This window comes from Strigops habroptila (assembly GCF_004027225.2).
Source record: "Strigops habroptila isolate Jane chromosome 13 unlocalized genomic scaffold, bStrHab1.2.pri S16, whole genome shotgun sequence".
Lineage (NCBI taxonomy): Eukaryota > Metazoa > Chordata > Aves > Psittaciformes > Psittacidae > Strigops > Strigops habroptila.
The window spans coordinates 5,201,639-5,218,965 of NW_022651054.1; the positions used below are offsets into that span (position 1 = coordinate 5,201,639).

Here is a 17,327-nt window from a genome sequence, read left to right on the forward strand (position 1 = left end):
CAGGAGATTACTATACATACAAGGGAAGTTAAGTTTTTTGTGGATTATTTTGGCCAAAAATGACATGAAAAGCACACATTTTAAAGGAAAAGGGAAATTTAATATCACTTTGAGTTGATTTTAGTTGCCTTTAGGTTAAATTACAGGGTTTCATTTGCTTTACATTTGCTTCACAAACAAGTTGTGCACCTCCTGCATTGCAAAGAGCATCCCAGATAAATGCAGGACTGCAGGGGATCACCCTCCTCTTCTGCGTTTTTGGGGACATCCATTTTGTAAGTGTGACAGAAATAGTTGGAAGGATTTCAATATAATCTGAGCACCTTACATGCTTTTTTCTCAAGGTAATTGTAGTTTCTGTCTTGAGATGGTATCTCCCCTCAATGGGTCACAGTGGTGGGGAGCAAGGCTGCCAGCACAGAATTGGGTGGGGATCTGCAGGGATGCTGTTGGCAGAAGAAAGTGGGGTTTTGGGCAGGGAATAAGGCTGGGTTTTGGTAAACTAAAGCTAGTGGTGCTCCGCAGTGCCTGGAGGAGGTCAGTGGCTGCAACCCCCTTGTGTAATACAGATTTGGAGCCTTTCAAAGGTGGGACAATGGCCCTGGGTCACCAGCGCCTCTGCCAGAACTTCACTAGTGTCACCCCAGGGTTTTTAACCCAGGATCACAACCTTCCTGGCACCCAGAGAGCTTCCTTTTGATTTCCAGTTTCTTTTCTCCCCACCGCTGGTCTCTGTTTTGCAAAAAAAGACCTTCAAAACCCCTTTTTGAAAGCAGAATGATCTTTCAGCATTAACCCAGCAGTAAGCAAGCAGGGGTGAAGCTCCAGCGTTATAAACACAGCACTTTTCTTTTTTCCTGAGGCACAGAGATTCAAAACAGGCTTAATTTGAGCCTTTGAAAAAAAAAAATCAAGCATAAGTAATCTAGCACACACACACACAAAAATCTTTCTGTATGTTAATTTTTATGTGCTTTGATTGAAAATGCACACCAGCTCCATCTGTCCTATTCCCCAAGCTCCCTACCACCCTGATAGATTATTTCCCATACTCCAATTAATAAAGTAGGGCAGGCAGTGTTCTTTAATTAAAAAAACTACACATCCAGGCATCCTTTTTAGATATATATTCTTTTTAATCATAAGAGCACAATCCTCCTCAACACTTTGATGAGATGTGCCTTGCCTTAGAAACTCCTAGCAAGACAAAAAAAGAGGAAAGCTCTTGATGGGGCAGTGATGGGAGCTGAGTGCATCTTGCTCCATCACCAGGTTGGTTTTTGAAGTCCCTGCTCCCGTCCCTTCATCCCCAAGCCCCAGTGTTTAACCCACATGGGAGCAGCCAGGTTATTTTTCCTTCTGATCCACCTTCCTGTTAATGGGGTGAATGATTTTTTTTAGTGTGCAGCTGGTCAGTGTTTCTAGTCTGAAGGTGAAGATTCAAGCAGATAGTGTGAACAGCTTCAAAGCCTGTTTAGAAGCACCTTTGTGATTCCAAACACCTTTTTCTTTGCCGATTTTTTGTCTCCTTTTCCCTTTTGCCTGCGTGAGTGGCATCTGATGAGAACACAGCACCATTGCCCAGCTCATCCCAGCCCTCACGTTTGCTTTGCTCTTGCTTCCATCCCACTCCCTGCCAGCCTCATATTCTGCTGTGTCCTTCAGAGACCCCAAATCCCCCTATTTTTCAGGGTGCTCAACACATGGCAAGCTGGGTACCACTCCATCCCGGCTGTGGTCCAGCATGTAGGAATGCGCTCCATACCTCGCATTTTGGCTGTGAGCCTGGTGGGTGCCTCCCATGGTTCAGGCTGAGCAGCACATGTGGGTTCTCAGGAGAAGAAATGTTAATTATCTTTCTTAATCAGCATGATTTCATAACGGCACCTTGAAACCTTCACCTGAAATGCTGCAAATGCCTTTGAGTTGCCACTAACCGAATGAAAAGCTGGGCTGCCCTTCCTCAAATGTTTCTGTTTCATGCTGGAAAGATGCTGCTGTGTGCTTCTCTTCCTTGCTGCCTGCCTGTGCTTCTGCCTGCCTGCAATCTGCCTGTGCTCCTGCCGTGCTCCTGCCATGCTCCTGCCTGCATTCCTCCTTGATGGGAGCTATGCCAAGGCCTTGTTCCCTCTGGGCTTGGACTCTACCTTGGCTTTCCCAGCGTGACCCATCTGCGTCTCTTCCCCTTTTCACTGTGTATGAGCCTGAACGTTTTGTGCAGTGGGTGCTGCCCATGGGGTGTCATGCAGCAATTTGAGCGACCAGGCGATGTGCAGCATCACTTATTTTCTGTTTGGGTCCTGCTACAGCCAGCAGTGACTTACAGCAGGATTTGTGTGCCTACAGCCCAGCAGTGCAGGGTCCGGCTCAGCGCCCCAGCTCACTGTGGGCTGCACAGAACCCCAGTGCCTGCAGCTGCCCCATGCAAACCCCTGTTTGCAGCAAGAGCAGGAGGCAGCAAGAGCCTCCCCACTGAGCCCCTTCCTCACCCTGGTGCTGTGACCCCCAGCCCCCATCCTCCTCACCAGCTCTCCCCACAGCTGCCAGCTTTGGCATGTTGAGCCACTTCATTCCTCCTTTTGCCCATGATTCAAATCCTTGTCCTACCCCCATCCCTGCTGCTTTTCCCCAGGAAATTCATTTCTTTTTGATATCACTCGTCTCTTTGGAGTCGGTGGTGAGCACCAGCCTCTCCTTAGGGATCCCTTTATTTCCCATTTTCCCTCATTGCTGCAGATCTGACACAATTTCCCTGTTTGCTTTTCATCTGCTTTAACCTCAGATAGTTCTTCTCCTCAGGCACTGGTGTGGCCGTGCAGCACAACCACTGCTGCTTTGGCATGGGCTGTAAATGCTGCAATTCCCTGGGCATGTGCGGACCTCGAGCTGCTCAGGTGTAAAGTGTAGCTTGAGGGATGCTTGTGGGCTCAAGCACATCCCGAAACTGGTCCCTGGTGCGGGTGGAGAGCCCAGCCTGCCCTCCCAGCTCACTAGGCAGTTATTTAGCTACCGAAAGCATCTCTGTACCAAGGGGCCTCGGGACCGGAGGAATTTACACTCTCAGGGACAGTGTCATCCTGGGTTTTGCTTTTGTTTGTGAGCAAGAAACCAAGCTGCAGCACTCATGGCTCTCTTTTTCTTTCTCTCTCCTTTTTTTTTGTGTTCTTTTAACTTGCACTGTAGCCCCTAGACGGATAACATCCTTGGAAAAAGCCTACGCTGCCTTGAATGGTACGTAGCTCAGTTGATGCATCGTAGATGGTAGCAGACAAGAAATGCACTTGCGTTTTAATATGGGAATGAAAATGTCTTAAACCCCCAAATTTCAGGTATTGTTTTTTCCTCTCTGCTCTGTTTCCCTGTGATACCAAGAACTGAGTGATGCAGGATTTGTTTAACAGTATTTTATTGTTGTTATTAATCCCCTCTGCATTTCTAAGCACTGTTGCTGTAGTCCCTGGGCATCGGTGCCGGTTCTGCTCCAGACTAACCTGCCACATTATCCTCAGTTCATCCATGCATCCGAGCAATTAATTTGTTAAAAAATCCACTTGCCGTTCACAAGGAGAGCTTGCAAAGATTTGGGTTGGAGGTTTTTTGCTTTGCTTTAATACCTAGCCTGGGCCAGGGTTAGTGTGTAGTCATGTAGGAGATTTAACATATACACTAATTTACAGGGCTAAAGCAGAGCTCGCCTGCCTATATCTGTGGCAGGGCATGGCGTAGCTCTGGCAGATCCAGCCTTAGTCCCATCTGCTGGGATTCTGGCTGCATGTCTAGATGGTAATTGCCTGCTCCTGCAAGTTTATAGCTCTGCTTTGAAAACATGCATATGTTGAGCTAATTCTAACTGTATTTAATCCTGAGTTACTGTGGAATAGCCTCAGCAAAGTCAGCAGATTTATTCTGGATTTATATAGGGGTGTAATTGAATTGCACCCATTGAAGCTGAAGGGGGAAGAGGTGTGTATTTATCCTCTTAAGATTCAGGGCCAGATCCTGACCGCTGTAAGCAACCTACCCCAGCTGAGTGTTTCCTTGACATGACTGGGATTGCCCAGAGAAGGGAACTGAGCCGCTTTCCTGGTGGGATGTGTTGGGCAGTGGCTGTTTTCCTGATGAAATGGGCTACATGCTGGGTGTTGGGATAGCAGAAGGTTGTTACTCAGCTTGTTGGCTGGGTGGAGGACATGCATGGCCTGGAGCAGCACCTTGGGATGCTGGTGGTGGCACGGGGAGGAGGAAGGCTCCATCAGGTACCCTGCCCGGCCATGCCGTGGCTTCACCGCTGAGATCAGGGCACTGCACGTGGCATCACGAACCCAGACAGAACCATTATTTATCTGTGGGATACCTTGGATTTGGTTTTATTGTGGTTTTATAAAGTTACTAGAAGAATAGGTGGTGGTTTGGATCCTATTGTCCAATAGTAACAGACACTTAAACCCTATTTTTAATAACTACTAAATATGACTTGGTGTTTCTATAAGAAATTTTGAGCTCTAACAAGTCATAGAATCCCAGACTGGTTTGTGTTGGAAGGGACCTTAAAGCTCATCCAGTTCCAACCCCCTGCCACGGGCAGGGACACCTTCCACTAGAGCAGGTTGCTCCAAGCCCCCGTGTCCAACCTGGCCTTGAACACTGCCAGGGATGGGGCAGCCACAGCTTCTCTGGACAACCTATGCCAGCACCTCACAGGGAAGAGCTTCTTCCTGAGTTCTTATCTAAATCTACCTTCCTATTGGAGTCCTATTGGAAAAGAGCAAATGGTGCTTTAAAAATGTGACCACTAGTGTGTAAGTGCCTGTGGAGTGTAGGGGCACTTGCTTCAGGCAAGTAGGATTGGGGAAAAAACAAGTCAATCAACTGGCTACTTTTTTAAATTAAAAATATAGATGTATAGTTATATAAAATAACAGAGAGCTGAAGCAGCAGCATGCATAAACCTGCTTATGGGAAGGACTCAGCACATCCCAGGGGTGCCAGTGGCTTCCTTGAGTCGATTACTTCCCAAAGCAAGATGAAGTCAAAAGTGGCTAGAGATCCCTCTTGCCTGGAGCCGCCTGGGGATGGAGCAGCAGGTCCCCAGGAAGCAGTCCCACCAGCCGGATCCTCTCTGGCTTCTCTGTTATGTGTGCTCAGTTCCATGTTTTTCATGGGATTTGTTTGTGTCCTTGGATGGGAATTTGGGAGTTCTGCCTACCACAAGGTGGGAAAAAACCCTCCTTGGGATCTCATTTCTTGCAGTCGGGTCGCTCGGGGCATGAGCGGAAAGGAAAGAGCTGCTGCATTTTGCAGTCCCAGAGAACTAAATGAGTGAGAACACAGACTGTTGGTGTTTCTTTGTCTGCTACCATCTACACATCCACATGGGTGTGTATCCATAGCCCAGAAACTGAGCATCAATGACAAGGAAGTCACAGACGGAGCCTGCAGGGTTTGCCCCACTGGCCTGCCATGGCCTCGTGAGCAGCACCACAAGGCAAGGTCTTGGTTCTTGAAACCAAGGGTCCTTGGCAACATTTATCTGATTTTCCTTCTATTTTATTTATTTATTTATTGCTCCATCCCATTCAAGCTGCTTTGTTGCCATTTCTGGTTTTGAAGCACAACTTGGCCCCGAGGTTCTTTTGCAGAAACTTCTCCCTTTTTTTTTTCCTAGTTATATCCAGATAAAATTACTGTTTTCTAGGTGGAGAAGAGGCATTTCCAAAGCCATACCCTCTAGTAGCAGGGTGTGGAGATTGAAGGGTGCCAGCTTCTCTGCAGCACCCTCAGTGGCAGGGTGGCAAGGCATGTGATTTCTGCTGGGCCCTGTGCAGGCAGGCAGGGACTCATATCAGGTTTTCAGCTTGTATTTGAAACAAAACTGCAAGCCATGTGTTTGCTTAGACCCAAAATCATGTGATTGTTCAAAATCAAATCAAGTAGCTGCAGACTCGGGGCAGAGGATGCTCAGATCCTTCATGCTGAGGTTTGCAGGGCTGACCTTGATGCTGTAAATAATCATCCTCGATTTCCATCCACGCCAGCCTGGGTGAAAATGCCTGCTTTGTGTGTGGTGAGGCTCGTGGTGGTGATCCCTCCTTGCTGGGAGGACACCCCACTGCGCCAGCCCTGCACTGTGCACCCTGGCCAGCTTGGGGCTGGAGGGGTGACCCCAGGAAGGGGCAAATAAGGTTCATTCAGTTGGTGCTTTATGCCTGCAGGGGTGAGAAAGCATCAAAGGGGGCCAGTACTGACCCCAGTCATTTTTCCTGGAGCCCCCTGAGGATGCTGAATAGCTGGGAGAAATATCTACAGGCACATAGGCACGTCATTTGAAATGAGAGAACAGAGGAGAAACTGTTCGGCATGATGAGGGTAATTAAAAAAGCTAGTAAAGCCAAGCTGATTATATGGCATATTATAAAACAATACTGTACTTAGGAGCCCAGCTATAAAAGTGCTATCTCATTCCTTGATATCACTTGTGGGAGCATTTGTGGCACTGAGGGCCTGAGTCTCCATTGCTTTGCATATTTTGCAGTCATTTACAGCACCGCAAAGTGGATGTAAAATGCTCTCAGCCGTGGCAGAGCATGGCAAGCGCAGATTTGGCAGCATTTTATAGCTGCTCTGCACGGCTCTAAAAGGTGACATGAGGTGCAGCCATCTCTGAGGTATCCCCAGACCGGGGCAGAGGGACAGCAGCACAGTCATGGGATGGGTTTTCCAGGGGCTCAGAAAGAAACAGGGTATGTTATTCCTTGTCCTTTTCCTGCTTTGCAGATGAGGACGATGCCAACAGGCTCGGAGAGAAGGTGATTCTCCGGGAGCAAGTGAAAGAGCTTTTCAATGAAAAATACGGTGAGTCTCCTTTCTCATGCATCGCCAGGCAAGTTTGCTTTTGCTGACAGCAGCCAGAGTTAAAATTAATTCAACTGAAGGCCTCTATTTATAGGCCGGGCACACGGCAGCCTGCTGCAGCACAGGTTTCATCCCACTGCTTCATGTTACAGCCTGTCCCCAGGGACGTTCCTGTGTCTCAATCCCAGCAGGTGGGACCGTGACCTTCCTGTTGACAGCTCATCCTTGGCAAGGGGAGGGAGGATGGGAAAAGGCAGCCGAGGAGCAGGATTTGTGTCTGGTGTCAGTCTTTGATGCTGTCCTGAGCTGGTGCGAGCCATGGTGTGTGCGCTGGGAGCAAGGCTAGAGCCGCAGTGAGCATGGCTGGGGAAAAGGTTGCTGGAGCCACAGTAGAAAAGGAGGTCAGGAGATAGGAGAAGATTTGAAAATGCTGTTTGCAGGCTCCTTGTGCTGCCTAGCAAACTCCTCTTCCCTCCCATCGTTGGGAAAAGGCACAGTGGGAATAGCAGCTACATGGAGCCAGCCGCAGGATGCATGGCCCCGAGTGGTGTCACCATTTCATCCCATGGTACCAATGCTCGTGGCTGTCCCCTCGCTGCTGTTTGGGCACAGCTGGTGTAAGTGCTGGGGGTTATTTCTCAACCTGTGACTCCCCAGGGCTGTGGAGCTGGGCCATGGCAGCTCAGTGGCACCCCAGTGCTTCAGTGTAGTGTCTTGCCTCCCTCCCCAGAATAACTGCCTGAAGGAGAAGGAAAATAGCTCAAATGATAACAAAGCAGCAGGGAATGCTACTTCCCTCTTTTCTCAAGTCTCCCCTTGTCAAGGCTGCTCGCCTTGCCCACAAACTCTGTTTATTTTGGGGTGCTACTCACTACATGGGCTATGTGCTGCCTTGGGGGCAGATTTGCCTTGCTGGAGGTACCAGCATATGGATGCAGCTTCCTGGGGAAGCTGCTGCCCATGCTCTGAGCATCCCCATCCACCCTGGCTCAGCAGCACTCACCACATGTGGGGGCAGAGCCCACAGCAGATCCCTGCACTCCCATGGTCCTGGCACCATTTATGGAGCACAAGATGCCAGGTGGGCGCCAGGGGTGAACTCCCTGCAAAGAAAGCCAGAAATATGGCTGAGGGGCAGCTCAGGTTTGGGGGCCGCAGAGATGCGAGGTGAGAGCAGGCTCTTACAATCAGGACTGTACAGAAGGGATGTTTGCTGCTCCCTACCATGCAGAATTAAAGGAGTACCCAGAGAGGTGGGCAGTAGGATTAAATTGTGCAGAAGAAAGTAGTTTTAATGCAGCAAGGAGTGGCTGCCCCATCCCTGGCAGTGTTCAAGGCCAGGTTGGACAGAGGGGCTTGGAGCAACCTGCTCTAGTGGAAGGTGTCCCTGCCCGTGGCAGGGGGTTGGAATTAGATGACCTTTGAAGTCCCTTCCAACCCAAACCATACAGTGATTCTATATTGTGGAGTTTCACTGCCATAGGATATTGTGGAGGCCGAAGTGATTAAAAAAAATGAGCAGGAGGGATGTGATGTGATGGTGAGCAATGGATCTGATCTCCACCCCAGTGACCCCAAATCTGTTGCCAGCTGGAGGCAAGAAGAGATGGTTAAATCTCTCTCATTTGCCATCTCTCCTGGGCTGTCTCTCACACTGCTACTGCTGGCCCAGCTATGGGCTGGTGGAAGCACGGTGATGGGGGTGCTCTGCATGGAGGAGAAATGGGTGTCCCTAGTGCTGGTGCTGTAAAACAGCCCGCACCTGAGGCTCCTGGCAGGAATCCTAAATGGAGACTAATGGAGCATGCAATAAATTGGGCAGACAGATGTGAAACAGCTGGGTGAGATGTGGCTGCAGCAAAGGTCAGGCATCACCACAGCCATGGCTTCCCAGAGTCCTCCCAAGGCTCTTGGTCCTTCAGTTGGTTGGATCCAGAGCCCTGTGGGGTAAAGCTGATGCGTTATCCTCTGCTCTGCCACTACAGGAGAGGCTCTGGGCTTGAATCGGCCTGTCATGGTGCCCTATAAACTCATCAGGGACAGTCCTGACGCTGTGGAGGTTACCGGGTTGCCAGACGATATCCCTTTCAGAAACCCCAATACCTACGACATCCATCGGCTGGAGAAGATCCTGAAGGCACGGGAGAGCATCCAGATGGTGATTATAAACCAGCTCCAGTAAGTTCCCCCAGCTCTGCGACCGGGAAAGGTTTCTGTTTGTTAAACATTGCCCTTGTTTTCCAGCCATGAGTGGGGTAAGTCACCACGGGGCCACCGGAGCGCGGCCATGCCACCAGGTACCCACAGAGGACCTGCTCCATTCCCTACTCCATCCCTTGCTCCATCCCCTGCTCCATGCCCAGCATCCACTGTCCTGTGCCACGGGGAGGTGCTTGGCCATGGGTGGGAACAGCAAAGCGTTAGTGGGGCTGGTTTATCCCCTTGTTCTTGTGCAGTTTGAGATGATGGTGCTGAGAAGGGGGAACAACATGGGGGCAGCTAGTGGGATGGCTCAGAGGACCCAGCTGAGTTATTTCAGGTTTCTTCCCTCTGGGGAGCAGTGGAGAGGCTCCGTGTCCCCCCTCTGCACAGGGAGGTGTTGGAGGAGGCAGCTCAGGGTTGGGGTCTGGGCATAGGGGAGAAACAACAGCGTCCACCCACTCTCACCCCTTGTCTCTTACACAGGCCGTTTGCTGAAATCTGCACCGAGGTCAAACAAACAGGTAAGGGGAGGGCTAAGGAATAACCATGGCTTTCCCTGCCCTGTGGCAGAGAGAACATAAGGGCAAAACAGTTATGGGGAGGTGAACCTCCCACATCCCCAGGGGAGGCTGAGGAGAAGATCCTGTCTGGAAAAAGAACAGTCAGGCCCAGCATCTCTTCCAGAGCAAACCATCCTTTAGACAATTCCACTTCTATGAGCTGTGGGGAGACTGGGTTGTTAGACTCCAAACTTCCAGCATATTCTGGAGGATGTGATTATCCCTTTCCCATTAGCAATTTACTCGCCATGAGCAATTTATTCACTAGTTAAAGCCCTTAATTTGAGCCATCATTTAGAAGTTGAGCTTCTAAGGAAACAAGGTTTCTATGATTGCTGGGAATGAGTTTCTCTCTGTCCTATCCTCCCCAATAAATCTCAGCCAGTTTTAATCAAATGTGTCAGAATTAGCAACCCCAGAGATAATTAGGATCTTATTAGTTTTATGAAAATAGGTGGCTAGAGAAGGGAGAGCTGGCAAGGAAAAGCATGCCTACAACGTGATGTAAAAAGAGGTGGACGGGACAGTTTATATATGCAGATATATATGGGCATACCATATATGCAGATATATACAGGCATACAATCACAGCTGGCACCTTCATTGCCCCAAAGCACTCAGCACAGACACAAGTCTGTCAGACATCAGACTCTGTAACTGCTGGAGTTTGGGATTTACTTGTTTTGTGGATTTTCTTTGCCATTGCTGAGGAAAGATGGCAGCTCTGTGCCAGGTTGTGGAGGCTCAGTCTGTGTCACTGACAGTGGCACAACAGATCACTGCAGGAGGGCGTTCAGTAGGAGACAAGATTGGAGCAGTGGGACGGGTCCCACATTTAGGGGCCACTCACAGAGCTCAGATACCTCATGCCTTCCCTCTCCTTGCAGAGAAAGACACCAGCGTTCCCAAAAGGAAGCGGAAGAGGATCTCCGAAGGGAACTCGGTATCTTCTTCTTCCTCATCTTCCTCTTCCTCCTCTTCCAATATGGAGTCTACATCATCAACAAATCAGATCTCACTTGTGGTAAAGCCTTCCAAATATTAGGGGGGTTACTGCCTACCTATCTTTCTGCTTCAGGATGCTGCTCTCCTCGAACTATCACCACCACCCTCCGCCTGACATACACTATTAAGTGTGGTGTAAAATGGCACAAGCAGGTTTGGCAAAGGAGGAAACGCATCTTTGGGGCTGCCTTTGCCTGCTGGGTTTGGCTGGGGAGGTCAGCAGAGCAAAGCACCCACCATCCCTCAGGGCTTTCCCGCATCAATCCTGCGAAAATAGAAAACGCAATAAGGAGATGCATCCAGTTGCTCCCCTCAGGGCTTGGCTTCGGTTGTGGATGACACCAAATGCTTTTAAAAAATACTAATAATTTTTTTAAAAAGTACCAGAGAAATATAAAGTTAGAAGGTTTTTGTTGTCAGGTTTGCTGGTGGTGTTTTGGTTTGGGGTTGGTTCTTTTCTCTAATTTGGAAAGTGGGAGCAACAGCCCATGTCGGAACATGTCAGAGATTTGATGTATGCATGGTTTTGTGTTGTGTCCTAACAGAGACTTTTGCCTTCTTTTTCTCTCCTTCTCTTTCAGCAATGGCCCATGAACATGTACATGTTAGACTATGGTGGTCTAAACGTCCAGATCCCAGGACCTATTAACTATTAGACCTCAATACCGAATAAGAACCTCAAATGAAAGAATAAATAAATGTAATTTATGTAAAAAGTGTATATTCCAATATGTATCAATGCCTTTTAGTTTTTCCAATGATTTTTACACTATATTCCTGCCATCAAGGCCTTTTTAAATAAAAATAAAAAGTGTTGCCTTGCTCTTAAAAGTACTTATTTTATTATGTATATTATTGATAAATAGCATTTATAGGTAAGAGTAAGTGCAGAAGGGCACCTCCAGGCAGCTCTTGCTGTGCTTTGGCTGCTCAATAAAACCCTTAGTGTCACCACTGCTTGAAACCAAGAGGTTTGAAATGTTTTAATGCTTCATCTCATTTAGATCAAAGGCATAAAACTTTATCTATAGAGCTGCTGGAGGAGTGGTACCAAACTGCAACAGATGGAACCAGCCCTTGCGAGTATCAGACCTGTGCCCCGAGTCCTGCTGGCTCTGGAGCAGAATCAGGTTTGAATTAAGCAGGAAGGATGCTGGGCATTCCTTTGGGCTGCAGGACGTGTCATAACCTTTTCACAGAGCAAACCTGTCCTGAAAGCAGTGATCGTGATCTGCTGGAGGGTGGATGGTAGCAGACGTAGAATCAAAGTCACTCGTGGCAGCTTTTCTGAGTGCAGTGCGCTGCCTTATTTGTTTTATGGATTTTTGGTCTGCTCGGGTCGTTGTCTTCTCAGGCAATGGGAGGGTTTTGATGGTGGGTAGGAGTGTTTCAAGGCAGCTGCAGTTTTATTTCCTGGCTCTAGACTTGCACTTTCTGTGGAGTTAGATGTAGATGATCACATGAGATAATAAAAGCCTAAACAAATGTAGGAGCTGGCACAAAGGCAGCAGCCAAAAGAAGGGCAAAAATCTGAATCAGTGACCCCAATTAGAAATAAAGTTTGACATTTGAGTGGTTGGCATCAAAATCTGAAGCCTTTCATGTTTCTGCCTGATGCTCAAACCTGTGGCATCTCCCATTAGAAACATGATCCAGAGGTAAAAATCCAATTTTCTCTTCCCAAATGTCTGAAAGGGGCTTATTCACAGATCAAACCCCACCACACAGGCATCTCCTAAGAGGGCACACTCATTATATTTTGACTTGACTCCTTTTTTTGCTGTTAAAGAACCAAAGGTCTGACGCCGTAGCACTGAAGGCAGCAGTGTGGTTCAGTAATGAGTGGAGATATCTGAAGCTGCTCTGGGTCTGCTGCCAGCCCTGGCATCCCACGAAGGGTGTAGGTCTGGAGCACTGCGCCCTGCATGGGGCCTAATTACTGCTGCTGAGAGGCAGGGTGAAGGCAGGCAGTGGAGATAAATTAGGGCATGGGAGCTATGTTGTGGACTAATGATTTAGTTCAGAGAGCTGAATGCAGTCATACAGGCTGTAAATGAAGGGAGGGATGTTTCCCCACTCTGCCTCTCCCCTCTTTCCCAGCTAGCATCCCCAGTTAGCAAGATGGGGCAGGGGAAGGCTGGCTGTGCCATTACAGCATGGTCTGAGCCAAAGCTCCAGGCTCAGGTTTTCTTCCTAAGTTTCCTGATCTATTCCACTGGAGCTCTGCATCCCCCAGGTCCCACTAGCTAAGGGACAGTTTGTGCCCTGCCCAAAGCTCTGTGGCTGCCTTGCACCTCCAGTATATCCCCAGGTTGGGTTTTGAGGCTGCTGGGTTCTCGTAACACATGTATCTTTGGGAAAGAATAGCAGCAATTCCTGCTATAATTCCACGGAGTTTCAGGGCCACAACATCCACTTCTCATTTTCTATGGCTGGGGTGGGAAACTCCTGCTCTCGGTGCCTGTGTTTGCTTGTGACCCTTCCCACTCTGGAAAAATGACAGATATTGCTTTATTACTGTTTTCCCTCAGCTGTAATTCTCGCAGCTTCCCTAATCTTGATCCTGCAGTTGCAGGGTATTTTTATACCCAGTTTTTGTGTATAATGTGATTATCTGCTGAATAGGATCTGTTCCATTACAATTAGACAAGTGAAGATGCAGATCTTAACGCTTGAGCCACGTTTCTCATTTATTACTTTTCAAAGACTTGGGGGGAGGGGGGGGTGTTGTTTATGTGTTTACAAATCCAATAACAATCCTCATTAAGAGTTGCAAAACATGAAGCCATTTTGATCCCAGGCAGCTGGCAGCTAAATGAAGTTTAATTAAAGAATGAGAGCTTTGATTCCAATCATTTTTAAAAAATATAGTGCACCGAGATGCTGGAGAACAGCATAAACAGCATCTGTGCTTTTATTCAGAAGCATTTGCAAGGAAACACTTTGCAAACCCTTTCGGAGCAGTCACGGGTTGTGGGCTGCAGCTCAATGGGCCGGCACAGCAGGCTAGGTGAGTATAGAAACCTCATTCCCCTGGTGCTACAGCAAGGCTAGGAAACTAATCATAGAATCACAGACTGGTTTGGGTTGGATGGGACCTTAAAGCTCATCCAGTTCCACCCCCCTGCCACGGGCAGGGGCACCTTCCACTAGACCAGCTCACTCCAAGCTCCGTCCAAACCTGGCCTTGAACACTGCCAGGGATGGGGCAGCCACAGCTTCTCTGGGCACCCTGTGCCAGCGCCTCAGCACCCTCACAGGGAAGAACTTCTGCCTAAGAGCTCATCTCAATCTCTCCTCTGGCAGGTTAAAGCAATTCCCCCTACATGTCCTTGTCAAAAGTCCCTCTCCAGCTTGATGCAGCCAAGCGTGAGGTCTTGCTTCCTTCCTTGTTTGGTTTTTATTTTTATTTTTTAAGAGTTCAGCTGATGCCAAAGACTTGATTTGAGATACAGTCGAGTTGCAGGCTGTCTCCAGCAGTCATTACACCCTCCATGCAGTAACTGACCCTTCCAGTAGTATGTGAAGCAGTATGGCTAACATATACATAAAACATATAACTTGTGCTTTGCATCTCTTGGATTATTTTCTCTGGTTAATGGCCCAAACACCATTCAGTTTAAACTGGTAATCCTATTGATTAGGATTACCAGTTTAAACTATTGATTAATCAAGCCCTATTGATGAGGCTTGCCTTATCCAGAGAAAGAAATCCACTGATGTGCCTGTGCTGTTGAGCAGCGGTGAGGCTGGAGGCTCCAGGGTCAATCAGGGTATGGAGTTTCAGTGCTGTAATTCATGAAGACACTGCCAGCAGAGTATCGAAGTCTTCTATTAAATGAATGTATTAAACAACTGTCTTGGACTCAGATTAACAGGTCCACGGGGTATAAAGGCAGACTGATGTAGCTGAATTGAACTGGCACACTCTCGTGCAAAGATTAACGTCTTTTCATGAGGAGGTTTTTTGAGGGGTGATGTTTAAGTGGAATGAATCTCTGTGAGCCATCATTAAAGTTATTTATTAATTTTTTCCCCGATAAGATTATGAAATGGGCACTCGTGGAAGGGACAGGTCAAATCCCCAGCAACATCATTGTCTTACTAAAATGGCTTCATAGTCCCCATGGTAGGGGCTGGGATTTCCAGGTGTAGTGCTGCAGCACATCGGCTGCCATCGGCAGGCTCAGGAGGGAGGCAGCTCTGCCCTGTTCTGCTAATGGCAGATGGTGGCAAAGAAGACTGATGGACATCTCCCCTGGTAGTAGCTGGAAGGTCACAGGAGGGTAACAAGGCTCCTCATTAACCTGCACATTAAAACCTCTCTGAAAAGGGCCTAGGCAGGAGCTTTTTAAGGGAAAGGGGAGGAGGGGAAGGGTGCTGGAAGTGGTTCATCAAGAATCAGGGAGGTATCTGTGCAGCTTTGTGGCAAGGGATGCCATGAAAGTTTGGGTGGGCTCAAAGTGAGGCTGGAGAAAACTTGGAAGCAAGATCTGTTGAGGGCTACCAAGCTGGCAAATCACATCAGGTGTGGGAACCTCCCCAAAATAGCTGGGGTCTGGGTAAGTACTTAGGGAAAGTACTTTTCGCTGATGCGTGTCCTGGTCCCTTCTCAAGCCCCCTGTGCACAGCCACAGCAGTGTCCATCTGCACCATGACCCACCCCAAAGCCTGAGCAAGCATGGCCATGCCCATATAGTGCAGGGGAAGTGCTCTGGGTGGGAGGAATGTTTGGCTTGCTAACTTCAAAACCTCCCGTTTTAGGATGGACCCTAGCAGTACTGGTGTCAGTCTATGGAGAACTGACTACAGGCTCAAGGTCTTATGAAGGATTATAAAATCCTTGGGAAATAGGTGCATCTGACTTGTCTATGGGAATGAGCTTCCTCACAGTTGCTTTACTGATATTAATGGCTCATTTTAAGATGCTGGTTATGTTGCTGATGTCTGCATCATTAAATCTGTCTTCTGTTGCAATCTGGACAAAAAAAGACCCTCTTCTTCATGCCCAAATGTTGATAGACCTGCATGTGGAATAATTGGAGATAAGGATGCAATAGGCTGGTTATGTTTGGAAGCACTAATAAATCTGCAGGCGTGTAAGTGATTGTGACAACCGACTGTATTCAGCCAAAAATAAATAAGATGACCCAGTGTTTGCCTCAGGAAGCCTCTGTAGAGGATGGCACAGATGTGTGGAAATGCTCTTGCGCAGAGTGCTGGCATGCTGCTTGTGCCAGTGCTGCCAGGCACCTACCCAGGAGCATCACCTCTCTGGGAAGGATGGTGATGGATGCAAACACACTCTTCCTTGGTGATGAATGCTGTATGGTTAGTTTGCACAAAACCCGCACAGCTCTCTAGGTGAGGAAAACTGCATCTGGCTTTGACTTCTTGCCACTAAGATGATCAGGGCACAGCACTCCTGCACCCCAGGTTCCCGGCTAGGAATACCAGCCTTCTCCTTGCTGCTCAGCTTTGAACTCATCACCACCACTTTCAGGTGGTTTTTGGCCCTTTGGGAGAAGTTGTGCTGTGCCTTGGGGAGCTAAGTTGGGGTGACAGGTTTAGATTAGCTCTACTATTAACCCTAGGAGATGATCCCCATCACAGCTAGCCTGCTGCTGCTCCTTGATGCTGTGGCTCCCAGCCACCCCCTACACAGCTTGTACAGGCAGGAGTATGTTAGAGGAAGGGATGGGCAGTGAGTAGGAAGATCAGATTGGAACCATAACCAGAACACAGGCAATTCCCTACAATGTTTATTAGTTTTCTTGAAATCTTCTTACCTTTGTAGTTCAGCTGCCAATGAAATTGTTCTGTAATGTAAAGCAAAATTGCTCCCAAGCTCCTTTCTTCTAGAAACACAGGTTGAGTAGAAATCTCTGTCATCTTTTATTGCAAACAAGAATCCCTTTTCAGTCTTTGGTGTTGTGGGCATTCGTATCAAATACGTAGGTGCCCAAATTGCTGGTCTGTCAGCAGTTTGATCTAGGCTCCATGATTACACTGGCAAAGATTTCTTAGTGAGGAGCATGAAGGGGGAAGAAGAACCCAAACCAAAATTAAAGAACCCCAAAACCCTCTCTTGGATGATAAAGCATCACTGGCAAACTTCCTCCTAATGGCAAAAAATAAAATAATTTAAGTTTATTTGAGGGATTGGCTGAATATATGAGGCAGAAGCACTGCTGGCTTCTGAAGATCTCTGTTTCATGTTTGCTCCCTCTGCCCATCCTGCTGCTCAGGGCTCTCTGCTGGGCTGGAGCGGGCACAGAAGCACGTGGTGGTTGCTGGCATGTCTCCCACTTTGCCATCTTGTGCACAACCATCTCGGCTTTCATTTTAGAACACTTAAGCCCTGGCTGGAATGGCTGGGAGGGAAGTTTGGGAAGCAGGAGCTGATGCAGCAGTGTCTGTAGGAGCCCGCGAGGGTAGTGATGGTTTTGAGACATGAATAATTACTCAGCAGCCACGGATAACATTCATGTCCACATTAACTACTGCGCTCATCAAAGCATCTTGCAGCACAGATTTGCTGGGATTTTCAAAGTAGCAACTTCTTTTGTCCTGTAAGTAGATGTGTTTGGGTGCCTCCATGACCTACTGCTAGCGCCTGCAGGTTTGGATAGTGTGTCAAGTTGTTTAGGGTTTTTTTTATTCCTGATCCTTGAAAAAATGCTTTTTTACTGTCCCTGTAACCTTCTG

The 17,327-nt window shown here is 48.1% G+C and overlaps 1 protein-coding gene across 3 annotated transcripts in view; it reads left to right on the forward strand.

Annotated features, from left to right (window-relative positions):
- The window catches only part of GTF2IRD1 (GTF2I repeat domain containing 1), a 64,895-nt gene extending 53,312 nt beyond the window's left edge, over positions 1-11,583 (forward strand). Inside the window, exons 23-28 of one of the 3 annotated variants that reach the window (XM_030472802.1) lie at positions 3,184-3,231; positions 6,775-6,852; positions 8,838-9,030; positions 9,538-9,575; positions 10,502-10,557; positions 11,201-11,583. In XM_030472802.1, coding sequence (XP_030328662.1) covers positions 3,184-3,231; positions 6,775-6,852; positions 8,838-9,030; positions 9,538-9,575; positions 10,502-10,557; positions 11,201-11,275 — 488 coding nt within the window. In that variant the 3' untranslated portion in view covers positions 11,276-11,583. Of the gene's footprint in view, positions 1-3,183; positions 3,232-6,774; positions 6,853-8,837; positions 9,031-9,537; positions 9,576-10,501; positions 10,639-11,200 lie in introns of all 3 variants that reach the window. The other 2 variants (XM_030472800.1, XM_030472801.1) reach the window with 2 other exon arrangements.
- The last annotated feature ends 5,744 nt before the right edge of the window (positions 11,584-17,327 follow it).